This window comes from Archocentrus centrarchus, chromosome 1 (genome assembly GCF_007364275.1).
Source record: "Archocentrus centrarchus isolate MPI-CPG fArcCen1 chromosome 1, fArcCen1, whole genome shotgun sequence".
NCBI classification, from domain to species: Eukaryota; Metazoa; Chordata; class Actinopteri; order Cichliformes; family Cichlidae; genus Archocentrus; species Archocentrus centrarchus.
In genome coordinates this window covers 7,811,313-7,834,845 of record NC_044346.1, presented here as the reverse complement: position 1 = coordinate 7,834,845, position 23,533 = coordinate 7,811,313, and the positions used below count along the sequence as shown (strand labels likewise).

Below are 23,533 nucleotides of genomic sequence, written 5' to 3'. Positions count from 1 at the left end.
TTCTGAAACGTATCTTTTAAACTATTCACCTAAAACATTTGGAGCCCCATGCAGAATTGTGCATTTCACATCATAACACAGTTCATGTTATCAGCTGAACACACCAACTGAATATTTGCTCCTGACTTTTATTGTCCAGTTTACCACTGGCGTTATACAGTATATCAATTTTGTTTTGAATTTTCAAGGTTGGTCTGTGTATTTTTTTTTAGTCAGACTGACAGTGCTACACTTAAATCAAGTTGTACCTAAAATCAGTTAAGTTTAACAGTTATTTCCTGTTCTCATCCTAGGATGCTCTAATGGATTACATCCTGCAGTCTGATACTGTCCTGCTGCAGGACCCAAATTTTCTTCCCCGTGTAAATGTTTGTCAAGAAGTAATGAAGAAACTGCAGGATGAGATCAAGCAGCTGTATGAACAGCTGGAACATCATGAGTCCCTGCTGGCAGTGCCCCGCCACTTAATGAGGCTGGCTGCTGCCCTCTACCAGGCACTGCAGGCTGTGTCCTGTCTTTCCCCTGCCTACTATTTTTCCCTACATGGCTTCATCACATTAATGCAAGAAGCTTTCACTGGAAAGGACAGGATAATAGGGAATGTTCCAGGGAGCATAATACAAGAGTTCATAAACACAATGGTAGTCAATCTGCTTGCACAATATAGGCCTTTTCTTTTCAAGAGCCATGCTGCTGTTCTGAAGCTGCTTGTGTCTTTGGCCCTGCTTCAGCATAATCAGCTGTGCTCTGAAGGTGAGAGGGTGGCCTTCCTCAGAGGCCTTGGAGACATAGAACATCCTGGAACTGATTCATCATCCACCACCGCTGTTCTCCCCAGTTGGATCCCCCCACATATCCACTCAGATCTCCTCTGCTTGGAAAAGATTCCCTCCATCAGAGGTCTGATTGCCTCACTCTGTGCTTCCCCCATCCAGTGGCAAGAGTACCTTCACTTTCCTTCCTCTACAGTGTTAGGGGCCGTTCCCTGTCGCTCTCACTCCCATCTTTCCTTGCTGCAGCGGGCTCTTCTTTGGAAAACCATGGCCCCCAACTGCCTGGAGGGACTAGCAGATGCCATAAATGCCTGTCAGCTCTGCCTGCCTGAAAAGATAACAGGGACTGAAGCCCCTCTCATTGGGAACCCAGAGGCATTCTCACGATATTTGGTCAAACATAAGAGACCCATCATTCTTACATTGCCCGGTTTAGATGGAGACATGCAGACAAGCGTTGAGCCTCTTTGTTTAATAAACCAAGTGGCCAAATGTGTACCAGGAAAAAAAGAGGTGACTGCACTTTTTTTTTTTTATCATTACAAAATAACATCTGTAATACAGTGTTTGATCCTTTTCTTAAAATGCATTAGGTTCAGGTGACGGTCCTTTCCTTTGAGGTACTGTGTGACAGAGAGCTCTTCCGTTCAATGCTGGGCAAAGCTGCTAATGATGGGCACTGGCTGGTGTTTAATAACTGTCATCTGCTGAAACAACTGGATGATGAAATAGTGGCTAATCTCAATCAGTTAGTCTCCTCTTTCCAAGGTAGGAGGTCAATCAAGAATTACATTTATTTATATAATTTCCTATCTTCAACAAGTGGTTGCAATGCAGCCTTTATATTTGTGCATATGTGCCTGTCACCCTGTTATACAGAGAATCCCTGTCTGTTTCACCCGGGCTTCCAATTGTGGTTTATAACAAAAGAAAATGCATCACACGTCATACCAGGTAGATCTATTATATTGCTAGTACTGCTTTATTTGAATATTTCTTTCTTTCTATTCTGTTTTACTCTAAATGTGACCATAGATCATGAAATCAAAATTTTGTTTCAGAACATACTCATTAGAAAAACATTTACTGAGGTAATAGATGAGGTGAACTTAATTTTTTGTAGTCTGACTCCTTTTTTCCAAAAAGAGGAGATGCCCCCTGCTGGCCTTTAGGAAGAAGGGTTAGGGTTAGGGTAAGTATCTGGTTAGACACCATGTTTCTAAGATTTGTAGGGCCGAGTACAAGAACAGCTTTATCTAAATTTAGAGGCAGGAAATTAGAGGTCATCCAGGCCTTTATGTCTTTAAGAAATTCCTACAGTTTAACTAATGGATGAATACATGGATAGATAAAGCTGGGTATCATTTGCGTAACAAAGAAAATGTATACAATGTGTTCTAATAATCCTACCTAAGGGAAACATAATGTAAATAGAATTGTTCCTAGCACAGAACCCTGTGGAACTCCATAATTAACCTTAGTGTGCAAAACAGACTCCCCATTTACAAGAGATGCTCTGACTCAGTCATCTAGCCATCACTAACAGGTGCCATGAGGAAGAGATAATCAGTGTTATTCATTTCACCTGTCCGTGGTCATAATCTTATGCATGAACAGTGTATGTAAAATATTCCTAAAGTGAAACTTTGGCACGGACCATGTTGCTTTGTTTTTAGTGATAGAGCAAATGCTTCATGCAGATCAGAAGTGTCCAAAACGTGGAGTTACACATCTTTATTTCTCCATGCTCCTTTTCTAGCGTGTAGTATCGGCTGTCATGCTGGAACTGTGTTTTGCCCTCCAGGTCTCCATTCATGCCACGTGACTCTTTTATAAATGTTCTTAAAGAAAATCAGCCACTCTGGTTTTGCTCTTTTTGTAATAATCATGATTGAAATTATCATCTTTATTCTCAAACAGCGGCAGTGCGAAGTAATGCTCTGGCTTTGGTCTGTGACTCTCCTTGGGATCTGAAGGAGGAGCTGAGCTGTTCTTTGCGGCAGGTGGCAGCTGTCACTCAGCCACAGTCAGGTGTCACGGCTGACAACAACTTACTCCTCCGCTGTGCTATCTTTCACTCTGTCTTGGTGCAGCGACAGAGCTATAAATATTTAGGCCAAGGAAGAATCTATCACTGGTAAGGGTACCAGTACCAGTCAAAGGTCCAAACTTTTGACTGGTACTGTACATAGAATTAATTGTATATAATGGAGAGGGTGAGGTGTGGTTTCACCTCTTAAATATTTACTAAAATATTTGTATTTTAATGTGAAATCTGTTTAGAGTTTCCCCAAATATAATCTAAATTTATACTTTTTTTTCTTTTGCACTTGGACTTTCTTTCTTGAAGGAGTCAGGAGGACCTTCATGCTTTAGTGGATGCATATATTCGTGTTGCCAGTCTCTGCCATGACAAGACTAAGGTTTTGCAATATTTAGCAGGTGAGGCAGCAGGAAAATATAAACCTGGGTCCCTAAATCAGTTACTGTTTATTTTAATTAACTTGTGCTTTCCATTCATAGCCAGTCTAGTGTATGGTGGCCATGTGATGGACTCTGCAGATTTGGAGGTGGTGAAGAGCGTTGCCAAGACCTGCTTCACCACAGCTTCATGCTCTTTGAGCAGTGGGCCGCACATCCTTTCAAAACTTGTCAGAAATTCTGGTCGCTCTGGTAACCAAGCAGTTTTTTTCATATTTATTGCACAGAGTAAAAGTTAATTAACACGACACTATTGACAGGTAATGGATATTTTTTCCTTAAAGCTCTTAGACAGTACAAAGTGTACAAATACTGCGCCAAAATGAGTCTGAAGTCCAAAGTCAGAGCCAGTGTGTGTGCATGGTTTTCTGTTGGCTGTTCTGTGTAAAGTAGATTTGGGATGTTTTATGTCCTCAGATTTGTCCGGACAACTGCAGGTTGTGGAGCAGGGTCTCTGGGACTCCGCAAACATCAGCGAGCCTGCAGTGCTGGGCTTCAGTGTCGATGTGGCAGCTGAGATAATCAAGGTCAACAGCTACAACATGAACATATTTCTGCAGACCTCACAAACTCCTCTTGGAACAGCCAGGTGTTTCAGCACCAAAGGGACGCCGCTTACTATGCTGCCAGCGTTCAGCCATGCCAGAGACAGACTGGAGGGTCTGAAGCGCCGCCTCACAAACGAGAATGAAAGTGCAGTTGCAAATGCAGGAGCTGTTCCTCACAGTCCTCTGCGTGACTTCCTCCAGGCTGAATGGGATGATCTCATTGATTTGGTGTCCTTACTCCTCTCACAGCTGCAACAGCCTGTTCAATACTCGCTGACCTTCGCTTGCCTCTCCAAACTCACTGACTTGTCTCGCTTGGAGAGGAGGGCCGAGTTGCTCAGTGCTTATCTGTGGCACCACAGTACTTCAGATCCCCCTGGTTCTTATCGACTATCTGCTTTTAAAAATGCCAGAGGCTTGCTGGTGGCAGTGATGAGAGAGGCTGCTAAAGTAAAACGCAAATATATCACTGATATAATGCTGCAGTTCCAGGTAAAGCATCCAAATGAAATGACAGAAAATGCTTATTTTTCTTGTCACTAAACTTTTACGTGTCATTAAGGATAATAACCTCTGATATTCTTGTTCCTACAGGTTCTGTCTGACAGCACATACCCTGTCGCGCTTCCTCTGGATGCTGTGTATTTGTGTGGCCTGGAGCTTAAAGGGGCATCATGGGACACACAGCTACGAGCCCTACAGGACACAGTCTCTCCTCAGTCATGTTCAATGCCACTTCTTTGTGTTAAAGCTCAAGTCAGGAGCACAGAAAATTCCCAAGATACAATATCCTGTAAAAGTTCATATTTAATGGATACCAGCAATGTTCAGTGTGCAGGTGTCTTTCCTTTAACGACCCCTCAAGTACCAACCTACCACTGCCCACTCTATCTGGATGAAGGGCAGGAGAGTGGAAACTGGGGACTGGCTGATGTTAACATTATCACCAAAGTCCCCCTTCATAGCAAGCTAGATCCTCTGTTGTGTAGTTTGAGAAGGGTGAGACTAGTGAGTACACTCTGACTGTACTCAGCTGCCTTATCTGCTGTGAAGCAGATTTTTGAACCGATGCAAAAACTATTATACAGCATGTCATCCGGCTTCATGCTTATGTGATTTTATGTGAACCTTCAAATAAATTTACAATGGCACTATCATGTCTCTTTATTCTTGTATTCTGTAGTAGTTTGAATTTATTTTTTGTGAAACTTGTTATATTGTGATTGTGTCAGTTCCAGGCAGGCTTATCTTTTGGACGACGTTCCCTAAAATAGTGGAAAGTGCTTATGTGAATAAAATGTGACTCAGTCTGTTAATTTGATATCAGTGTTGATAAAAAAAAATAAATAAATATGGATGATTTGCACCCCCCCACACACAGATACACACAGTAGCCATAGGTATAAAGATGTTTATGTCAGGATATTTGTTTTTATGCAGTATGCAAAATGTTTCAGGTTTGTTGACTGATTAATAAGCGAAACCTGATTTTTTTTTCTCTCTCTCTTTTAGGTAACATGGACAGGCACCACTATGAAACATTTGAGAAATTTGGCAATAATACTTTTCTGCTACACCTTGATAATGGGAGGGCGTGAGTATTTCTGTTGTGTTTTTTCTGTTTTGTATGTGTTGTTTATATACTGGCCTGAGTTTATACTCCCTGAGCCTGGTTCTGCTGGAGGTTTCTTCCTGTTAAAAGGGAGTTTTTTCTTCCACTGTCGTCAAGTGCTATCTTGTAAAGGGTTGTTTGATATTCTCTTTATTACTGTAGAGTCTTTACCTTATAATATAAAACACCTTGAGGTGACTGTTTGTTGTGCTTTTAGCGCTACATAAATAAAATCAAATTGAACTGAAATTGAATTGAATCTGTCCTTTCTGCAGATTTGGTCGTCACTCCAAAGATGAGCCTTCAGTCTTAGCTCCACTAGAGCAATGCTGCAGGTATAAACAGAGAATGTGACATTCATGACATACTCACAAACCAGGTTGATAGAATTTTGTGAAATTATTTTTGGTGCAACATCATTTTAAAAAGAGTTCCTGACTTAGTTCAAAAACTGTGAGAGAACTCCCACATTGCAGCTAGGCCATCAGATGCTTCTCACTTTTTTTCATCCTATTCTGTCAGCCAGTTTTATTCTTACTTGCCAAACATCCCAACATAACCTTTTTTCTCCACCTAACTTTTTTTTCTTTTTGTTTTGCTCTCTCTCCAGAATCCGTCGCTCCACTTGGCTACGCCTGCATCTCCTGTCTTTGCCTCAGTATCGTTTAAGTGATGTTATGAGAGCGTCGCTTTCTCGTGATCCCCTTCACAAGGTGGCCCCACTTCTGGCAGAGCCCCACCTTACGGCTCTGAATCGCCGTTTGAAAACTGTCCTGGAGACTGTAAGTCGCTGCCAAAAGCAGCAGAAATCGAATGGCAAAGGTGAAGATGTCTTCTATGACGACATGGCCTATCTGAAAGACATGGCCACTCCCTCTGGTTAGAGCAGTCTCACACATCTGTCATGTTATACCTGCTTATTTTTACACTCACATTCTGCAAAATGATGACAGGAGTTAATGTCAGACAACTCAAACAGCATTCATAGCAGGAGCCATAAAAATGTAAAACTCTTTGATTAATAACTGTCACATAAACAGTTAACACAATGTAATGTAGTAGTATTGTCACAAAATGGAAAATAATTTTTTAGGATGCTAGCTAGACAGTTCCCTGTAATATTATGGCAATATCATAAACAATAAAACCCAAGTTACTCTGCTCATTAATTCCAAACAATCCTTTTGTGATCCTTTTGACCCAAGCAATGCTCTCTGCAAACTCACAAATCTTATATGCTTCTTATGCATAATGTCTACAAAGCTATGTTATATTTTCCCAATGCACGTCTCATTGGGCAATGTGTGTCCTCCTGGTCTGTGTGTCTGCTTTTTTTTTGTATGCACTATATACTATTTAAGATAAGATCATTTTTATATTTTTGTGTCTGTTTGCAGGACATTTGTGCTGACATTATAACCTGAGCTTTAATTGTAGCTTTCATCTACAGCAGTATAAAATGATCACTTATAACTCCACTTAAAACCTGTGTCAGGCTCGAGATTTAGAACTCAATAGCATAACACAGAAACTTCTCGAGGATTCAGTGATGATTTATTTCATTTTTTTCAAAGGTAAACTAACAAGTTTGTTGGAAACAGGCAAAAACAAAGTTCAGCTTATGAGTCTGTCCAAGTGCAGTTAAAATACAAAACAGAAGCATGCTGTAAGGTACTTTCATAAAGTAACAAGTCACACAGGGCTGGGAAGATCAGGTGATGCAGCCAGTTGAGGGCAGGTGGGGGGGTGGCCTTAGGATTTTCCCTTAGGTGTGAGTGTACGTCACAGCCGGTTAGGCCGCTGGCTGTCCGTCTCCTCCTTTCCTTTCAGGGCTCCAATCAATAATTTACCTTGCCCGGTCATATTAATGTCAGCTACTCCCTTTGCCCTTTCTTACTTCACTCCTTCCATGAAAACTGCTGATGACAAGAGGGTAACAAAGCTCCTTAACGAATGACTGAAAAAAGGAGAAAGAGGAAACTGTCAGACAGGTGTTATCGCTCTTTGGGAAAACAGCAGAATCTGTGGGACCATAGCGAAGGTGACTTTTGCCACTTAAAGACGCTGTTATTTAAGACGCTGATATATACAAGATAAGAAAGGCCTGAGGAAACTTCTTCAGAGGTTTGAATGGGAATACAGACTTTTTACAGAAGTTTATTCTGTTTCTGAGTTTCAATTTTAAATTGATCAGCATGTCTGGAGTCAGCAGTGACCGTCTGCACAAATCAACTTTAACTGTGTATTCGGTGAGTTTATATCATGTCCTCTCTATTTTTGTTTTTGTTTGTTGGACTGAAACTTGGGGACAGGTATCGTATTTATTATTTCAAGCAGAATTTTGTTGATTTTAAACTTGGCCTGGGGGCACTTGGAAGTGAGTATAAAAATAAATTATAGCTTCACACTTCAAGTCACAGCTGAGTTTGCTCGGTGTGTTGCTTAGTTTGTATTCTGTGTGTTTGCCTAGAACCTAATGGAGCACTTCAACCCAGGCCTTCAGAAGCTTGTTGCTCTTGGAAACAGCTATGTTAAGGCCTTTCAAGGTGAGTGAGGTTGTGAGTGACTGCATGGAACACTTATAATCCTGTGCATAATGTGGATTTTGTAGCAAGGATTGTCTTGTTAGTATTAGCATAGATGTTGGAGCAGGATTTTACCGAGATGAATGAATGAATGAATGAATGAAAGACTGCAAGGTCCCAGTGAGACCCTAAGAAGCAAACCATAGGCTGTTGATAAAATCCAAAAATGTGTATCAAGGACCAACTCATTTGTAGAAGTTTTTTGGTTTGTGCATATGTTTTTAGAGTCATGTAGTACAGTCAGATATAGAGTAGTCAGCAAAAAAAGGCCTGTATTTGTTACAATATGAAAATAAGATGAGAAAAAATAATTTCTGTTTGATTGCTGACAACATTAAGCAGAATTTAAGCCTGTTTTTCCTCAGACACACATATTTGTGTGTATCACATTGTCTGACCTCTCTAATTGTTCCACTGTACTTTTTTCCAGTCTTAACCATGTGTGTCACATTGGTAATTGGGCGAGCAGCATGCATCATTGATGCAGCTCGCTGCCTGATAAAACAATTCAGGCTATCAGCCACGGGGCAACAGGGCTGTGTGGTAAAACTATACCAACTGGCATGGGGCTATTCTTAGACCAGAGTTACATATCACATATCGCTGCCAGCCTCGCAAAAAACAACGAATGAAAGCAGAACTGACTGACACATTTGGGAGCAGTTTGGCTGGTTATAATGTTACTGTGGAGTTTGTAGATTTGTCAGTTCTAACGTGAAAAGCTGCATTTGTCTCTTGCTGTCTGTCTGCCCGCAGCCTTAGCCGTCTGCAGTGAGGCCTATTTCAGCGCCGTGGCTAAGATGGGTGACCAGGCACTTCACACACTTTCATCTCGCTCCCTTGGTATGAGTGTGTGTGTGTATTTGTGACTCATTACTAAACAGGTTTCACCCTTGATTTACTGCATTCATTAGAGAAGCATTGTTATCTAGAGATGAATAAGTGCTCTACTGAGATACTGCCAAGCCCAGTTGCACAAGCAGATTCTAGATTTTAATCCACACTCAGTAAATTTTAAATTGGATCCCATTCCTCTTTTTTTTTTTTTAACATCCTTTCTTGCGTATGCATATTTGTGTGTATTTTCACAGATGTTTTGGTCTGTGTGTGTGTGTTTGTGTGTGTGTGCGCACGCACCCTATTTTATGGAAGTTTCTCTTTCACTTTGCCACTAGAGATGTGTGTTATCATTGTTAGTGGTAATTAGCTTTATGCTAACATTAAGACACTATGGGCTAGTGCACATGTGGTCCTGCTAGGTTGGTTAACTGTGAAGGTCAGGGAACCACAGCGTGACCAGGAGCCCGACTGAGTGGCAGTGGCTGAATTATAGATGAGGGCAGTCTTTCAGCTCCACTCAGTTTATTAGCTCAACCACAATCCATGACAATAGACAAGCCTGAAGGCGCCCATTGTATAAAGGTTGGCTAACTTTCCAGCATCTTAGCAGCCCAGCTTGTTGGATCAAAATAATTCCTTCATGACTCGAGTGGTTTTATGCTTTGTTAAAGTTTTCAGTCAAATTACTGACACTCCCAGGAAGGTTTTTGAGGGTAGTATGAATTCACATAAAATTAGTGATAGCATTATTAGATTAAAGGTCAAAATGTCTTTTTCTTTGCATCTGATTTTTTAAAAAGTAAGATTTCACTTTCTTCAAATATTTTAAGGTTATCTATATAACTATAAACTATTATAACTATAAATGTAATATACCAAGATATTATTTCGAAGCTGATTTTCAAACAGTTTTTTTTACACATATGTGAGCTGATCACATTTTTGTCAGTTTGTCTTTTTTTCTTTCTTCTTTTTTTTTCTCTTTAAACAGGGGATGTCCTGGTGCAGATTTCAGAAACCCAGAGGAGGCTGACTGCAGAGATTGAAGGAGTGGTCAGTACATTTCCTCACTAAATGCAGATTCTTCTTAGAATTTAAATGTTTGGAAAAGTTTTAGGAAACTGAAAATATCTCAGGTGTGTGCATCTTATAATAATGCTTGGTGGGAATTAAGCCATATTTGAAGGAATAACCACTTTAAATTATTTGCCAAGTGACAAGTGAAACCTACTGTAATTAGCATTTAACCCCAGTGGAACTTCCCCAAATTGTCTGCAAATCTTTGAATTTGTGAGTTCAGGATGTACAGGGTGCTGATGGAAGCAGAGTTCACTTGTTACAAACTGGTTGATAAGCTAGGAACACAAAACCTCAGGGAGACTGGTTTGTCCCTGTATCTTATATTTTGTTTGAAATTCATTGTAGCACTCAAACCCTGTGCTTAATTGTGGTGGCTTTCAGTCGTGTAAATAATCGTGGCCTGTGATTACAAAGTTGGCCTGAGGAAAGAGCACATTTGCATATAGATTTAGTCAAACAACACAGTGAACCTGATAATTAAAACCTGTGTTTAAACAAGAGGACAGATGGTACATCGCTGGATCAGTTTCTTTCTTTCTGCCGCAGTTTCGGTGGTTCCAGGTAGAAGTGTTGCAAGCAATGGAGAAGAATATCAAGTTGGATGAGGAGTACATTGATGTGAGTATACTGAATTGGAAGAGCTTATTTTTTTCTACTTGTGAAACTGGGAAACCTTACTGGACTATTTTAGGTTTAAAGTTTGTTTTATGACAATTATTAGTCAACTATCCCACTATATGTACCTACTGGGACTGCAATCATTTTAATATAGTATTACATAATATATATTATGTAATATACTATTGCTATGAATTCTTTTTTTAAAGTGAAGCAATTACATTATAAGCTTTCTTTCTAGTAAAGGCAGCTAGCCTGAAATCTTCAACAATTAGTTAAAATCAGATTCAATTAGAAAGCAGTTAGTCTGAACGTTAGACACTCCTTCTAACAATGATCAGGTTAAAACCACATATTTATACAGCTGCAAACACACCTTAGAATCTGTGAGAGAAACAGGCCATATTCTTCTCAAGATTTAGTTAAAAATCACTACACGTAACTTTTTTGAGTTAAAATGGAGCTTCTGGTTCTTTTGTCAGCAATTTCATCTTCAGACCTAATTAGGATAAGGCAGGTGAACAGGGGCGTGCTGCCTCCCCAGCATCAGAAGCAGGTGAAAGAAGAGAGATGGAGGACGGTTGATCAGCACTAGGATAAATGTTTCCTGCTAAGCGGCTAACAAACAAATTCAGGAAAATTTGAAACAGTTTTTGTGCTGCAGGGCAGTCGCAGAGTGTACGAGCTGGAGGTAAGAAACCAAGCAGAGGCTTTGGAGAAACAGCTCAGACGAGGAACCTACAGAGATTCTCTGGTAGCTACACACACACATAGAGAAATATTATGTTTACACATTATGCGCATTCACATCAACACACAGTCCAGAAGTATTACTTACAAATGTATCATTGTGCATACTCTTGTGAGTATGTGCTCATACTTCCCCGTGTGTGTGGTTTTAGGAGAACAGCGCGTACATGCTGTACCTGAAGCAGAGCCATCAGGAGATCTTAAAGGAGGAGGAGAGGAGGTATCGCTTCTTGGCAGAGAAACACTGTGGCCTCACTCAGTCACTACTGTTTCTAATTAATAAGGTATTCATACGCACTTGCCAGCTCTACATAGTAAAAGAGACCTAAAGTTCACTAAGCTGCACGTGTCTCAGTAAAAACAACCACCCCAGTGAGCTCTGGTCTCAACTCTGCACAGTCCAGACTTATAAGCTGCATCTCCCACTTCATGATAATGGATTGAGAAATCTGTGTGTCAGCTTAAGAAACTGCAGTCCATCACCAGGTGAAGATGTAGTGAAGGGAAGGCCAGCTGTATACATCAGTTACGAGTGCTTTCTGCCACTAAGACACTGGATGACCCAGCTTTTTTATTCCATTCATGTGGCAGCATGCTAATAGCTTATTACTCTGATGAAACTCACTACTCAGTGTCCTGTCTGTCATTTACCGACTGTGTGTTAGTCTTGTTGCTGCATGATCAAACTGAGATGGAATGAGGTGCTCGCCTCTCATCTGTTTGCAGACTGGTGCATCTCTCCAGCAGAAGGCAGACGGATGGAAGGAGAAAGTGAACGACACCGGAGCATCCAGATCTCGAACACCCACCCATTTGGACCAAGAGGCACAGGTACCAACACTTCAACAGGTTTAGTCAGTAAAGAAGCTCCACTGTGATTACTCAGTGACACGATTTATGAAAAACAAAGTAGGGGAAATTTTCAAATATGGGAACAGAAACTTTGTCTCACTGTCTTATTTTTTATAGATACATTTAAAAAATCAAGCCTTTATTTAAAATAAAATTTCATGGAAGACTATTATTTTCTTATAATTGACTTATTAAGGTTCTTAACAGATCTGCACACTAAATTGAGCACCAGTTTGTTTATAATCTTAATATTCCTGCTGAAAGCAAATCTTGTTCCACCATACTTCAGATAAAAAGATCATTGTGATATGGATGTTGTGTCTCCTCAGCTGCGAGGTTCAGTGAGCTCCCTCCTACAGACAGTAGCCAGAGATGAGGATATGTCCTGGGCCAGGCGCGAGCAGCAGGCACTGGGCAGAGTCCCTTCTAGAGGTGGGAGATACACTGTACTAATTATAAGAGCTGTATATTAATACGGGATTATCTGCCAGCCTTTGAAGCCAAAGAAGATCAATAGTATTAAATTTTTTGCATAGCTAAAATATTCCTATTAATATTCTTTTAATCCTTTTCCCTCTCCGTTTTGCCTTCATCTTTCCTCTCCCTCCAGCACCGTCTCCCCTCCCTAGTCGCTCTCGCTCCAGTTCAGTGGGGGAATCTCTAGGCCTAGGAGGAGGGAGAGTCATGAGAGCGCTGGTTTCTCACCCCTCCTCATCCAACCCAAAGCTTCTGCCTTTCAACAGGGGTGAGACTGTCATCGTACTGGTCCAGGAGCCACGCAATGGGTGGCTGTATGGGCGCACTGACAGCAGCTTGCGGTGGGTAGATGAAATAAAACATTTACATGCATGCACTGTTTTTTTAAATGCTCAGTGTCTACATTATCATCGTCAGTAAACTATTAGACATGCATAAGAAAGGATGGTAATACTGTGGACCAAATGTTCACAATGCCATTTACACACTTGAATGAGCAGTAAGTTGATGGCTTATTTTTTCTCACAGAGATCTACAAGTTTTGAGCAATAAAGTGGTAAAAGCTGCTTTTTCTACTTTAAACTACTAGATCAAGTCTAAAATATATTTGACAAATTACTGTAAAACTAAGTAATAGTAGCTCAAAGTGGAGTCCAGGTATGAATCTGCATTTCCTCAGAATTATTTCCTATAAATCATAAACTATCATTACAAAGTGCAGATTTAAACAATGGGGACCATTTGGACCAGCATGCTCTCCTCTGTCTCTGGGCCAGTAGAGACAGAGATTGATTGATTGAGTATGATTGTGGCACGTCCCATCAGTGTGTCAGGAAGTCTCTCTCAGGGTTCCTCCCGCAGCTTAGCTCAGCTTGTTAGCTTTGAATTAGTCCACATCATCAGGAGGTGCTGAGTCCAAACCATCTAACCATCAGTGTTAGGATTATGAGGGAAAGGTCTGAGAACCTGGGATTTTAAAGGATTGCTTTTGTGTTTTGTTGACAGAGTACACACATACTGAAAAAAATACAAGACACAAAAAAAGAGTGTTTTGCTGTATGTAAAATGCAGGAAGATGCCTGATGTTTAATTTTCCGTCTTCTCGCCTGCAGTCAGGGCTGGTTCCCTGCTGCGTATGTGGCCCCTATCGAGGATTTCTCCAACAATTTAGCAACAAGGTAAGAAATGCTGCTTGTCCACTCACCAGCTGTAGGTGACAGAAACTAATCTTAAATGTATAATGGCCAAAATGTTTTTCTTTGGCTTGACACTGGACACCAAGAAAAAAATATATTATGGGGTTCACACCACAGAATCTGTATTATAGGTGAATATTTAGGTTGCTGCTCTGGGAGGGGATGTTATTATTGTGTTATCCCTGTTATTCCAGATATTTGTCCCATTATGACTTGCTTAAAAAAAATCTTTTGTCTGTTCCTTTACCCCAACAGTGTCGGTTCTCTAAGAAGCCACAGTATGAGCAGTCTGAATGACACTGACGCCTATGCTAACCAATCAGAGAGCAAGAGTTACGGAGATATCCCACCCCCGGCCACACCCAATCGTAGAGCCTCTGTAGACTTCAGGCCAGTCTCTCTGCTCCCTGAGAAGAAGGCAGAAGAAGCTTTGGAGACGAAGTCCAGTCAAACGAGGAGCTACAACGAACACCCACTTCCTCCCCCGCCACCTCCCCCTCCTCCACCCAATCAGAGTGTTAGAAGGAATTCAGCAGACTTTCCACCGATCTCTCCCCTACCTGACAGAAAGGGTGGATCAGCATCTGACATCCAGGTACTACATGTTTAACTAATGAAAGCTGTCTTTCAAACACAGGAAAATGTGGAAGCAACACTGCAACACCAAGTCTTCATTTTTAATTGTTTACTTGTTTGTCTTTTTGTAGGCATCACATGGACCACCTGAAAACCCACTGTTTCCCAGGTAATTTTAAGTGTGTATGGGTTAACAGAAGAAAAGAAAAGATTTATCTCTCTGTGTTCTGTTAGGAGAAACTTTGTATGCAATCATCCCAGTGCAACACTGCTTTGATTCCATGCCAGTATATATGAATTCTATGAATTAGGAAAGTGCAGATGCAAGAAATTGCACTTTAGTTCAGTGTTTGTTGCTAGGAATACCACCATCCATCTTTTTGAACCCTGATTCCAACTGCAAACAATAAACTGAGGTCAGATTTTAGCTGAAACAGAGACCTCCAAGGAATGCTCACTGCGCACAGTTAAAATTTACCCCCCGAGAGCTGTGGTCTGGTGTTAGTTTCTAAACCTAGGGTGTGTGCTCCTGTGTCTGTGTGGTTTATTTGTATTAGCAGAATGCAGCCGAGTGTGTGCAGTATTGTATAACATTTTCCATCATTCTCTCGTTTCAGAGGCACAAACCCATTCGCCACGGTGAAGCTTCGTCCCACGACGACCAATGACAGATCTGCTCCTCAGATGCACTGATCCATCGGCACTCGTGCATGCAGGGTGTGTTACTGATGCTGCGAGATCAGCTTGTGGAGGCGGGACGTATATTTTTGTTGATGAATGAGATGACATGTCTGAAATGTGAAGGCTCAAATGAGTCAAATGGCTAGAAGGAGATTTGTACAGTGCAGAGACTGTAATACACTTAGTCAAATATTAAAACCATAAAATTGAGCATAGCGTTAGTTCAGACGGGCTACAAAGTCAAGCTGAGCTGAAATCCTTGATCATCTGATCTCAGTATACATCCCTATTATACAAGGAACACGGTTTAACCTTTGAGTGACTGGTTTTTAGTTGCAAAAATGTCCTACCATGAGCCTCGATGTATAGTTATGGCATAAAAAAGAGGTACACTCTCTTTAAATTCTAAGGTCTGTCATATCAGGACATAATAAAAAAATAATCTGGTCTTTATCAGGTTTTAAAATGAGATAAATATAACCTCAGATGTGCTGCAAAACAAACAAATAAAAAAACAAACAGAGCAACAATCTACAGGTTAGCATGTTAAATGTTAAAGTTCATGTACTTACCTAATTTTAAGACCTGGTAAGGACCAGATAATTTTTGCTGCACATCTGCAAGCCACTTTGCAACCCACCTCCACCCCTTTTTTTTTTCTGTGTCTGTCTTAACCAGAATCATCTCCCTTGTTATTAATGTTCTGTTCTGCGCTGGGCTCCTGTTGCTTCAGAGTCGTGACGCCAAATCTAAATTGCTGCAATGGAAACATCAGTCTTCCTCTAAGTGCAGAGCCGCTGACTGAACTAAACTAAAAAAAAAAAAACAACTTATTTTAACAAATCTTTGTACAGTATTTGAGTTTGTATGTTAATATTTGTGTGTAATGGTAAAAATATTAAAGGAATATGTAAACATTTTGGGAAATATGCTTGTTGCCAGGAGTTTGAAGAAAAGATTGATGCTGATCTGTCTTCTAAATGTAGAGCTGCAGCAGCTCGTAGTGTAGCATCGTTTTGCTGTGGCAGCACCACCTTTGCTGTTTCCCCATTTTGAATCTCTTTGCTATGAAATCTGGCTGTTGGCTTCAGCAAAATATGAGTTTATTAAATATTAAATATGTGTTTTGCATACATGAGTAAGCAAGCATGTTTACCAAAATATTAAGCTTGAGCCCTCTTCACCACCCTGTGATTGACATGTTTTGCAATGTTTGGTGTGTTACATTAGTGCGAGTTCAATGCTGTGTGTTCACTGAGTAACAATAAATAAAGAGACACTTAGTCAAGTTTTCTTTATTATTAGCATTTCATACTGAGATCGTTTCTCTCTTCGCAGCTCTCCTTATATGATTTTATTTACTACATGATCTGATCAGAGGCAGGGAGTGAGGAGGAGGAGGAGGAGAAGGAAGAGGTGGTTGAGGTGAGGGAAGGTGGATAAAGAGGAGGAGTGGGAGGAAAGTGCACTGACATGTGAACATCCAGAAATAAAACCAATCAAGACACAATGCACAACCTGATACAGAGGAAGGAAATTAAGATTTAAGGAGTCTTTATAACATCTACACCATCTACAACACTAGTACCACCTGTTTTTTTTTTGTTTGTTTGTTTGTTTTTTTGACCACAGACTATCCTCATGAAATCATTAAGAATGAAAGTGAAACTGGTGCCTGTTATGCCTGTTATGTTCCTCCTCAGGGGGACTCCCTGTTGGCCTGTTTTTGTTATTCTTTTGCAGAGAGCAGGCCTGGTCTGTCTCCATGTGAGGGGTCCAGAGCGAGGAAAGGGAGGAAGAGTTTGAAGGTAGCAGTTACAAAATGTGAATGCAGGGACAAAGAGGAGCAGGAAGAAGAAGAGGGGAGTTCAACTATCCCCTTACTCATGCACTAAGGCCTCAAACTCTGAAAAACAAGAGTAAAGCAACAAATGAAAACATGCACAAAAGAGAGAAACATTGTCAGCATATTCACTAAAAGCACCAAAAACAAACTCATCCAAGTATTTCATTGTCTCTGGAGCCCTGAACTGTTATTCCTTTGTACCAAAGCTGCGTAATCATAAACAATCATTTACCAACAATACATCAGCGAGCCACACTGTTGCACCATGTGACATTATTTGTCCGTTATGATGACCACACACTTTGATTTATTGTAAGTCACGTCCATATACACCACCATTTCAACTGACTGAAAGTGGTTTCTGTTTGTGGCACAAATTTGGCAAACGTATGGCTCAGCCACACCAGAGTAAAAACAGAATGGAAACCTCCTTCCAGCTAGAAAAAAATCAGTGGTTGTGCAATGATAGTGTTGAGGGTTTTTTTTTCAGTTTGTGTTGAAAAACTTTTGATTTTTAATTTCATTTGCACCGATTTATCACAGTTAATCGCTGTATTATCATTTACTGTGGTTTTATCGCCGTCTTTGAGGCACCAAAGTGGCTTTGAAGACGACAACTGACTGCGATAGGTTGCAGATCTGGGCCCCATTTTCGACGCAACCACTTCAGAGGCAACAAAATCACCAATTTATTGCCCGCATTTGTAATGTCACAGTTTCCAACCACTGTTTTTCCCTAGCATGACTTTAGCATGCAGGAAGCAGTTTGCTTGTCAAGCATCTCTTTGTCGCTGCAGATTGGTCTCTAGTGGACATGACAATTGTCAGTCAGTGGTATCTATTGGTTTCAATTGCAGTTGTTTCAGTTGCTCACATTGAAGTTGAGAAAAGTTTAACTTGGGACCTGCACAAATCTCATCACAAGCATTCATTTTGCCCGTCATCATTGGAGGCGCTCACTGTCACTGACTCTTTTTATGGTCACTGGTCGCCAAATCATTGCATGTACATGTCCTCCAGTCCTATATGACCCATATAAGCATTTCTCAAATGAGCGCCCCTACAGGTGGCAGGAGAAAAGCAACCTGATATTGTGACATGGTGTATAAAGGCCACTTTTTAATATAATGTTTCATGTGTTATGTGGCCGAAGCTCAGGAAGTAGAGCAGGTCACCTATTGATTGGAAGGTTGGTGGTTTGAGCCCTGGCTGCTCCAGTCTGCAAGCCAAAGTATGCTTGGACAAGATACTCAAGTGCGTGGGTGAATGAGGCATGTTGTATAAAGTGCTTTGAGTGCTATAGAAGAACCAGTCCATTTAATGTTGAAGCTTTTCTTGTGGCATCTAAAGCCATTTAGTCCCCATGGACTTTTCAAATCTGAGAAAATCCATATTTGAGTATTTCTTTGGAATTTGCCAGAGAAGTCACGTGTTATTCACACGTTATTCACATGTTATTCACACGTTATTCACACCCTTACAACTGCTAGAGGTCCCTTAATTTTAAGACTTAAGTATTGGTCGTAAAAACTTGGCTCCACAGATGACCTATGAGGACAGGCTCAAATTGCTTTTTTTGTGTTATAAAAACTCAAAGAGCAATTGTCCCATTTACTTTATGACATTTTAATTTCAGTAAACAAATCAGGTAAGTAAACACTGGTGCCGGCTTGCGCAGGTGAAACAGCAATTTTCTCAGCACATCTTCTCAGAATGCACATTTACTTCAATCATATCCAGTTTTTCCATATATGCAAACAATACGAAGCAACAAATATTATAGACATTTAGGTAAAGTGAAAAATCCCACACAGTATTTAAAACCCAGGACAGATTTCTCTGTGTGGAACTTCAGACAACTTCTTTTAGCCTACATGCTAACCTGAACACTCTCCTCCCACCCATCCTCATCCTCCTCTCTCATCGCCTCTTCTCACCTTTTGAAGAATAAACTGAGTACACTCTGAAAAGTTTCTGCTTTCTCTTACCGTCGATGCCGATCTTGCCATCTCCATCTTTGTCTGCAGCTGTGAGAAATGCTTTTGTCTCGGCGTCAGTCAGATCTCTGCCCTCCTTGGAAAAGCCCTTCAGTACAAACCTGAGAAAAGTGCAGGTTGTTGCAGAAAATGGATCACTGTAAGGCAGCTCTAAGGAACACGTGACAGTGTGCACACATCAACTTTATATAGTAGATCTGTCTCTGTCATCAAGCCTGCTTTTTGTGCGTTTTGTGTCTGTTTTGAGTCTCTTACTTCAGCTCCTCTTCTTCTATAAATCCGCTACCATCCACATCCAGAACCTGAAAGACCTTCTTGACATTTTCAGCTGACATGGCCTTCATTCCCACCATTTCAAAGAACTTTTTAGGGTCAAATGTTTCTGCTACAAAAGGCAAAGGCAAAACAGACACAAGAGGTCATAATATTATCTGTCACAGCCACTTTAAGAGCAGAAGATTTCAATCAACACTGACAATCCAGAGCACGGTAATGTTTTTATTACATCAATTCCATGTGCATAAATAGTTTTTTATGGATTTTATGGGTCTGCAAAAAATCTAAGGCCAACATTTGGTACTTTGTGTGTACTTTTTTACCACAAATTACCGGAGTACCAGTGACACTCCATTGGTTACTGACCTGCAAAGGCATCAAGAGCTTTCTTGATCTCCTCAGGTTTTAGCAGATCTGTCATAACCATTTTTTTACCTGGAGAGACAGAAAGGAAATGAAAGGTGCACATTTCAGTATTGCATTTCAAAGAGGTGAGCACAGAGAGCAGCAGACATGGCGCTGAGGATATGACACAAATGCTGAAACTAAAATTGAAACTCTTTATGAATGCATGCATTATTAGTTAGACTGTTGTTGCATTTTACAGCATAGTAAATTAAGAGACGATGACGCATTCAAACAAACACAAGGGGAATTTTGATCCTGACAGGCCTCGAGGAGTATCTTTAAAGCAGTCAAGAGATGGCCTCTGTGGAACTTGGCACAGCGGGAGGTTGATAGAAGGACACAGTTTAGACTTTAAGACATAGACATAAATACTGTGTGGCACCCGTGGACAGAGACAAGCACTGTACGCTTGAAGAAGCACACAAATTGTTCTGAATTCTCCATGATCTTAAAACACTCACAGCATACCTCTCTGTATAAATTCATTTCTTTTCTTTCAAAATAACTTTATTAATCCTAAAAAAAACATATCCACTTACTGTGAAATGAACACTGCTTTATAGCTGAATGACACAAGCTGTGAGGCATTTGACCCAGAAAACCTTTCTAGTGAAATTGGCATGTCCCGTCTGCTTGCTTAGTTACATTTTGTTGAACATTAAAAACCTGTCAGTGTCCCCTTAGTTGCAGTACATGGCACTAGCCTGTAGGTGTCACACCTGAGCTGAAGGATTTCAGTCTCCTTGTGTATCATTTCAGAGCCTTGGGAATAAGTGCTGAGTTGTCAAGTTACATGTTTGATGAATGAGTTTTGCGTCTTTAAGAGATGTGAGCTCCTGAGTATGTAGGAGTATGTGTCTCAGACATTGCGCCTCAGTCAGGATACGTGTGCTGAGAGACTTGCAAAGACCCACTGGGTGGGTTTCAGTGGTCCCTCTGCAGATTGCACTATCCCGACCCCAACAAAATCCCAGGCCTTCCTGTCCAAAGGACAGAATGAGAGAGTAAAAACAGAAATTCATGATCATCCTCTTGCTTTCCATCCAATCTGCTTCTTCTCAACTTTCACTACACCTGTTATGTGTCTGATTTTTGGCAGCAAAAGCCAATTAGTGAGCATCTATTTGTGGTTTATGAAATGTCTTGAGATAAGATGATGCAAATGAAAAGCTCTGATGTCATAAACTGAAGTCGTCTCAGGACATCATCTTTTGCTTTTGGGAACGTTTTACACTTGTATTTTTTTTTTTTTAATTAAACACAAAAGCAGACAAGCAGATCCAATCAGTTCAGTTGTTCTGGGTTGTTCTTGACATAATTCCTTCAGCTCAAATGTTTTGTCTCATGGATTATGAACTTTTATCATTTGCAGCAACCCAAAGTGTTCACGAGCATGTATTTGGTCTGTTTCCTTCACTGTAGCCTCTAATGTAATGTAATGCAGACATCCACACACAGTGAGTGCACAAAAATCTGTGTTTAAACCACACGTATGAACCATTTTATACACAAATCCCATATTTATCAAGATTTTCCTAACAAATGAAAAAGGCCATTTTTAAAAGTTTAAAGAGACATCTTTAAACTAAGTAATAATAATAGTTGTGGTTTGCCCAGTTAAATGATCCTACAAACACACACACACACACACACACACACACACACACACACACACACACACACACACACACACACACACACACACACACACACACACACACACACACACACCGCAGTCTATCAGCTGACAATCAACCAGCAACAGGCAGAACAGAGCCTGAGGTATGTGGGTTTCCTTATGTAGAGGACTTGGGGTTTCATGAATGTGGGTAATTTTGGGTGCCCACTTATTTTGTGCACAGCGTGAGAACACTTCTGCTCACATATTGTGAATGACACTCAGTGACTTTATTTAACTTGCAGTGAAGGATGTGCATGCTGTGATGGATATGTGGGGTTATATTTTAGTATCACAGCATAACAGACCTTCACCGAGGATTGAAAGCCACTCTCGCCTGTAAGTGTGCTAAAAATAAGTTATACACTTATATGTTTCTTTAGAAAAGTAGGTACAGTTCTAAACTTCACTTTTTTTTCTGGTGGAGGCAGTTAATAATTTGAATAGCAGGTTAGCATAATACCCTAAAGCACAAATAAATCTCTGGAAGTTAAAGATGGAAGTTGTGCTAATTCTGAGTCAGGCCACAAAAAGTGTGTTCATTAAAGTTTATCTAAGACCTCTTTCCAAAAGCAGTCCATTCAAAAATACAACAACACAGAAAAACATCTACAACAGACATTAGCTACTGTACTTAAAATTACTTAAGTACACAGCTACTGTGCCACTGACACCTGTTCTTGGTGAAACCTGAGCCAAGGAAACACCCATCAGAGCAAAACCTGCTGCTAATATTACCTTTTATTTAAAACAAGCTACTGCGGAGTAGCAACTGCCAAACCAAACAATTTCTAGGGAAAACTATTACAAATTCCCCGAGAACACGCTTTGAATAATATCAGAAAGATGTATTTACACAGCTTGTTGTTCTTTGGCACTCTGATATTGTATAAAGCCTGACCACTTTTTTAGGACTTTTCACGTACCCTCCAGTTTTTTATCGAGTGCACCTTTTAATGTTAACTAGCTGTGTTTTGTAAGGCTTGCAAATCCTAAATCAATGATATTTGTGTTTAATTTTCTTAGTTGAGTTCCTAGCAGAGCATTCACCCTCTGGCTTATACAAACACACCCCTGTTAGACAGCTACAAACAGTTTATCACTGTGTGTCACTCATACTTTTTTCATTTACAACTCTGCTTGTCACAGATAATCCCCTGAATCACTGTAGTTCAGTTTTCTGCTTGCTGTGGCCTCAGAGTGCGTTCTAAATGCTTTTTTCCCATCTCATAGTTTGTTTCTGTCTTACCTGAATGAAGGGGTGGGTGACTGCAGCTGAGAAAGATGGCAAATGAAAAGGTGATGGAGAGAAATTGGAGCAGAGAGAAGATAGAAGGGTGGTAAGATGAGGTAAGATGATCAAGATGAGGGGGAGGACACAATATGACTTTTATAGCTGCCTAAAAACACATACACACTTACCCCATACACCCCACATTCCCACCTCTCATTATACTCTCTATTTTCAGAAGGGGGGTGGGGGGGGGGTGGTGTCAAGTCATGACGCAAGCACTTCTGGCCCTAGAGTGTGATCATTTTCTCTGCAACACTACCAAATCGCATAAGGCCGTGTTAATAATACCACTTTATCTGACTGCCTTTGGACCTTATCTTCACCCAGGTCTTTGCTGTCACTCTTATCAGATATGTGATTCATTCTGTCAGCTTGAGTTGTACAAACACATGAATTTGGCACTGATAGCAGGAACACCAATATCCAGCCACTACTGAATTGTCTCTAGCAGTAGTTTTGATTAAAAACATTTTTGAATTAATTGGACATTGACAGGACAATGTTTAGTGTTTGATCTACACTAAGTCTCTCTAAGCCGGTATCACTAGCAGCAGTGGCTTTGACAAGTCATGGGAGGCTGTAGTTCCAACTACTTTTAGAAAATGCCATCAAGTAGATGCACATATACTGTGTAGAAGTCTTGAGCCCCCCCTCATTTCTTTATATTTTCGTTAGGGAAATGGAAGATAGGTACAGCAATTTACTGAAACGTGCAAATATATATGGAGATACAGTACATGAGGCAAAACAAAAGAAGAAAAAATTAGGATATTGCCAACCAGACAGATGGTAATACATGGATAGTCCATTTTGACCAGAGCCCTGAAACATGACAGAGCTTCCACCGTGTTTTACAGATGGCTGAAGATACTGTAACACGGTGGCAGGCAAGGCAGCCACAGTGTTATTTTATGCAGTAACCATGGTTTTACCATGGTAAAACCATGGTTACTGCATAAAAACCA

The 23,533-nt window shown here is 40.5% G+C and overlaps 4 protein-coding genes across 12 annotated transcripts in view; 3 read left to right on the top strand and 1 right to left on the bottom strand.

Annotated features, from left to right (window-relative positions):
- Nucleotides 1-5,261, top strand: part of dnhd1 (dynein heavy chain domain 1) — a 32,805-nt gene extending 27,544 nt beyond the window's left edge. For 5 of the 7 annotated variants that reach the window (XM_030737998.1, XM_030737917.1, XM_030737674.1 and 2 more), the window contains 8 exons: nt 294-1,286; nt 1,367-1,541; nt 1,653-1,727; nt 2,694-2,910; nt 3,124-3,215; nt 3,297-3,446; nt 3,672-4,294; nt 4,397-5,261. In XM_030737998.1, the coding sequence (XP_030593858.1) occupies nt 294-1,286; nt 1,367-1,541; nt 1,653-1,727; nt 2,694-2,910; nt 3,124-3,215; nt 3,297-3,446; nt 3,672-4,294; nt 4,397-4,825 (2,754 nt within the window). In that variant the 3' untranslated portion in view covers nt 4,826-5,261. Of the gene's footprint in view, nt 1-293; nt 1,287-1,366; nt 1,542-1,652; nt 1,728-2,693; nt 2,911-3,123; nt 3,216-3,296; nt 3,447-3,671; nt 4,295-4,396 lie in introns of those variants that run through there. The other 2 variants (XR_004020397.1, XR_004020393.1) reach the window with 2 other exon arrangements.
- Nucleotides 1-6,580, top strand: part of LOC115786763 (extracellular serine/threonine protein kinase FAM20C-like) — a 43,993-nt gene extending 37,413 nt beyond the window's left edge. Inside the window, exons 9-11 of the mRNA XM_030739190.1 lie at nt 5,315-5,396; nt 5,690-5,749; nt 6,025-6,580. Coding sequence (XP_030595050.1) covers nt 5,315-5,396; nt 5,690-5,749; nt 6,025-6,298 — 416 coding nt within the window. The 3' untranslated portion in view covers nt 6,299-6,580. The remainder of the gene's footprint in view (nt 1-5,314; nt 5,397-5,689; nt 5,750-6,024) is intronic.
- Nucleotides 6,581-6,762: 182 nt separating this feature from the next.
- baiap2l2b (BAR/IMD domain containing adaptor protein 2 like 2b) lies at nt 6,763-16,310 on the top strand. Of its 2 annotated transcripts, XM_030739320.1 has the most exons (14): nt 6,763-7,663; nt 7,885-7,960; nt 8,756-8,842; nt 9,831-9,892; nt 10,466-10,537; nt 11,202-11,291; nt 11,440-11,571; nt 12,014-12,118; nt 12,469-12,571; nt 12,750-12,957; nt 13,729-13,794; nt 14,068-14,407; nt 14,520-14,557; nt 15,006-16,310. In XM_030739320.1, the coding sequence occupies exons 1-14, from the start codon at nt 7,610-7,612 to the stop codon at nt 15,079-15,081; spliced, it is 1,509 nt and encodes a 502-aa protein (XP_030595180.1). In that variant the 5' UTR covers nt 6,763-7,609; the 3' UTR covers nt 15,082-16,310. The 2 variants fall into 2 exon arrangements, with proteins under 2 accessions (XP_030595180.1, XP_030595263.1); XM_030739403.1 differs by lacking the exon at nt 8,756-8,842 and having other exon boundaries at nt 6,763-7,960.
- Nucleotides 16,311-16,354: 44 nt separating this feature from the next.
- On the bottom strand, nt 16,355-22,641 carry pvalb7 (parvalbumin 7). Of its 2 annotated transcripts, none has more exons than XM_030739842.1 (5): nt 22,524-22,641; nt 19,555-19,623; nt 19,168-19,297; nt 18,904-19,013; nt 16,355-16,975 (listed from the first exon to the last, which is right to left on the bottom strand). In XM_030739842.1, the coding sequence occupies exons 2-5, from the start codon at nt 19,613-19,615 to the stop codon at nt 16,950-16,952; spliced, it is 327 nt and encodes a 108-aa protein (XP_030595702.1). In that variant the 5' UTR covers nt 19,616-19,623; nt 22,524-22,641; the 3' UTR covers nt 16,355-16,949. The 2 variants fall into 2 exon arrangements, with proteins under 2 accessions (XP_030595702.1, XP_030595783.1); XM_030739923.1 differs by having other exon boundaries at nt 19,555-19,621; nt 22,521-22,568.
- Between the last annotated feature and the right edge of the window lie 892 nt (nt 22,642-23,533).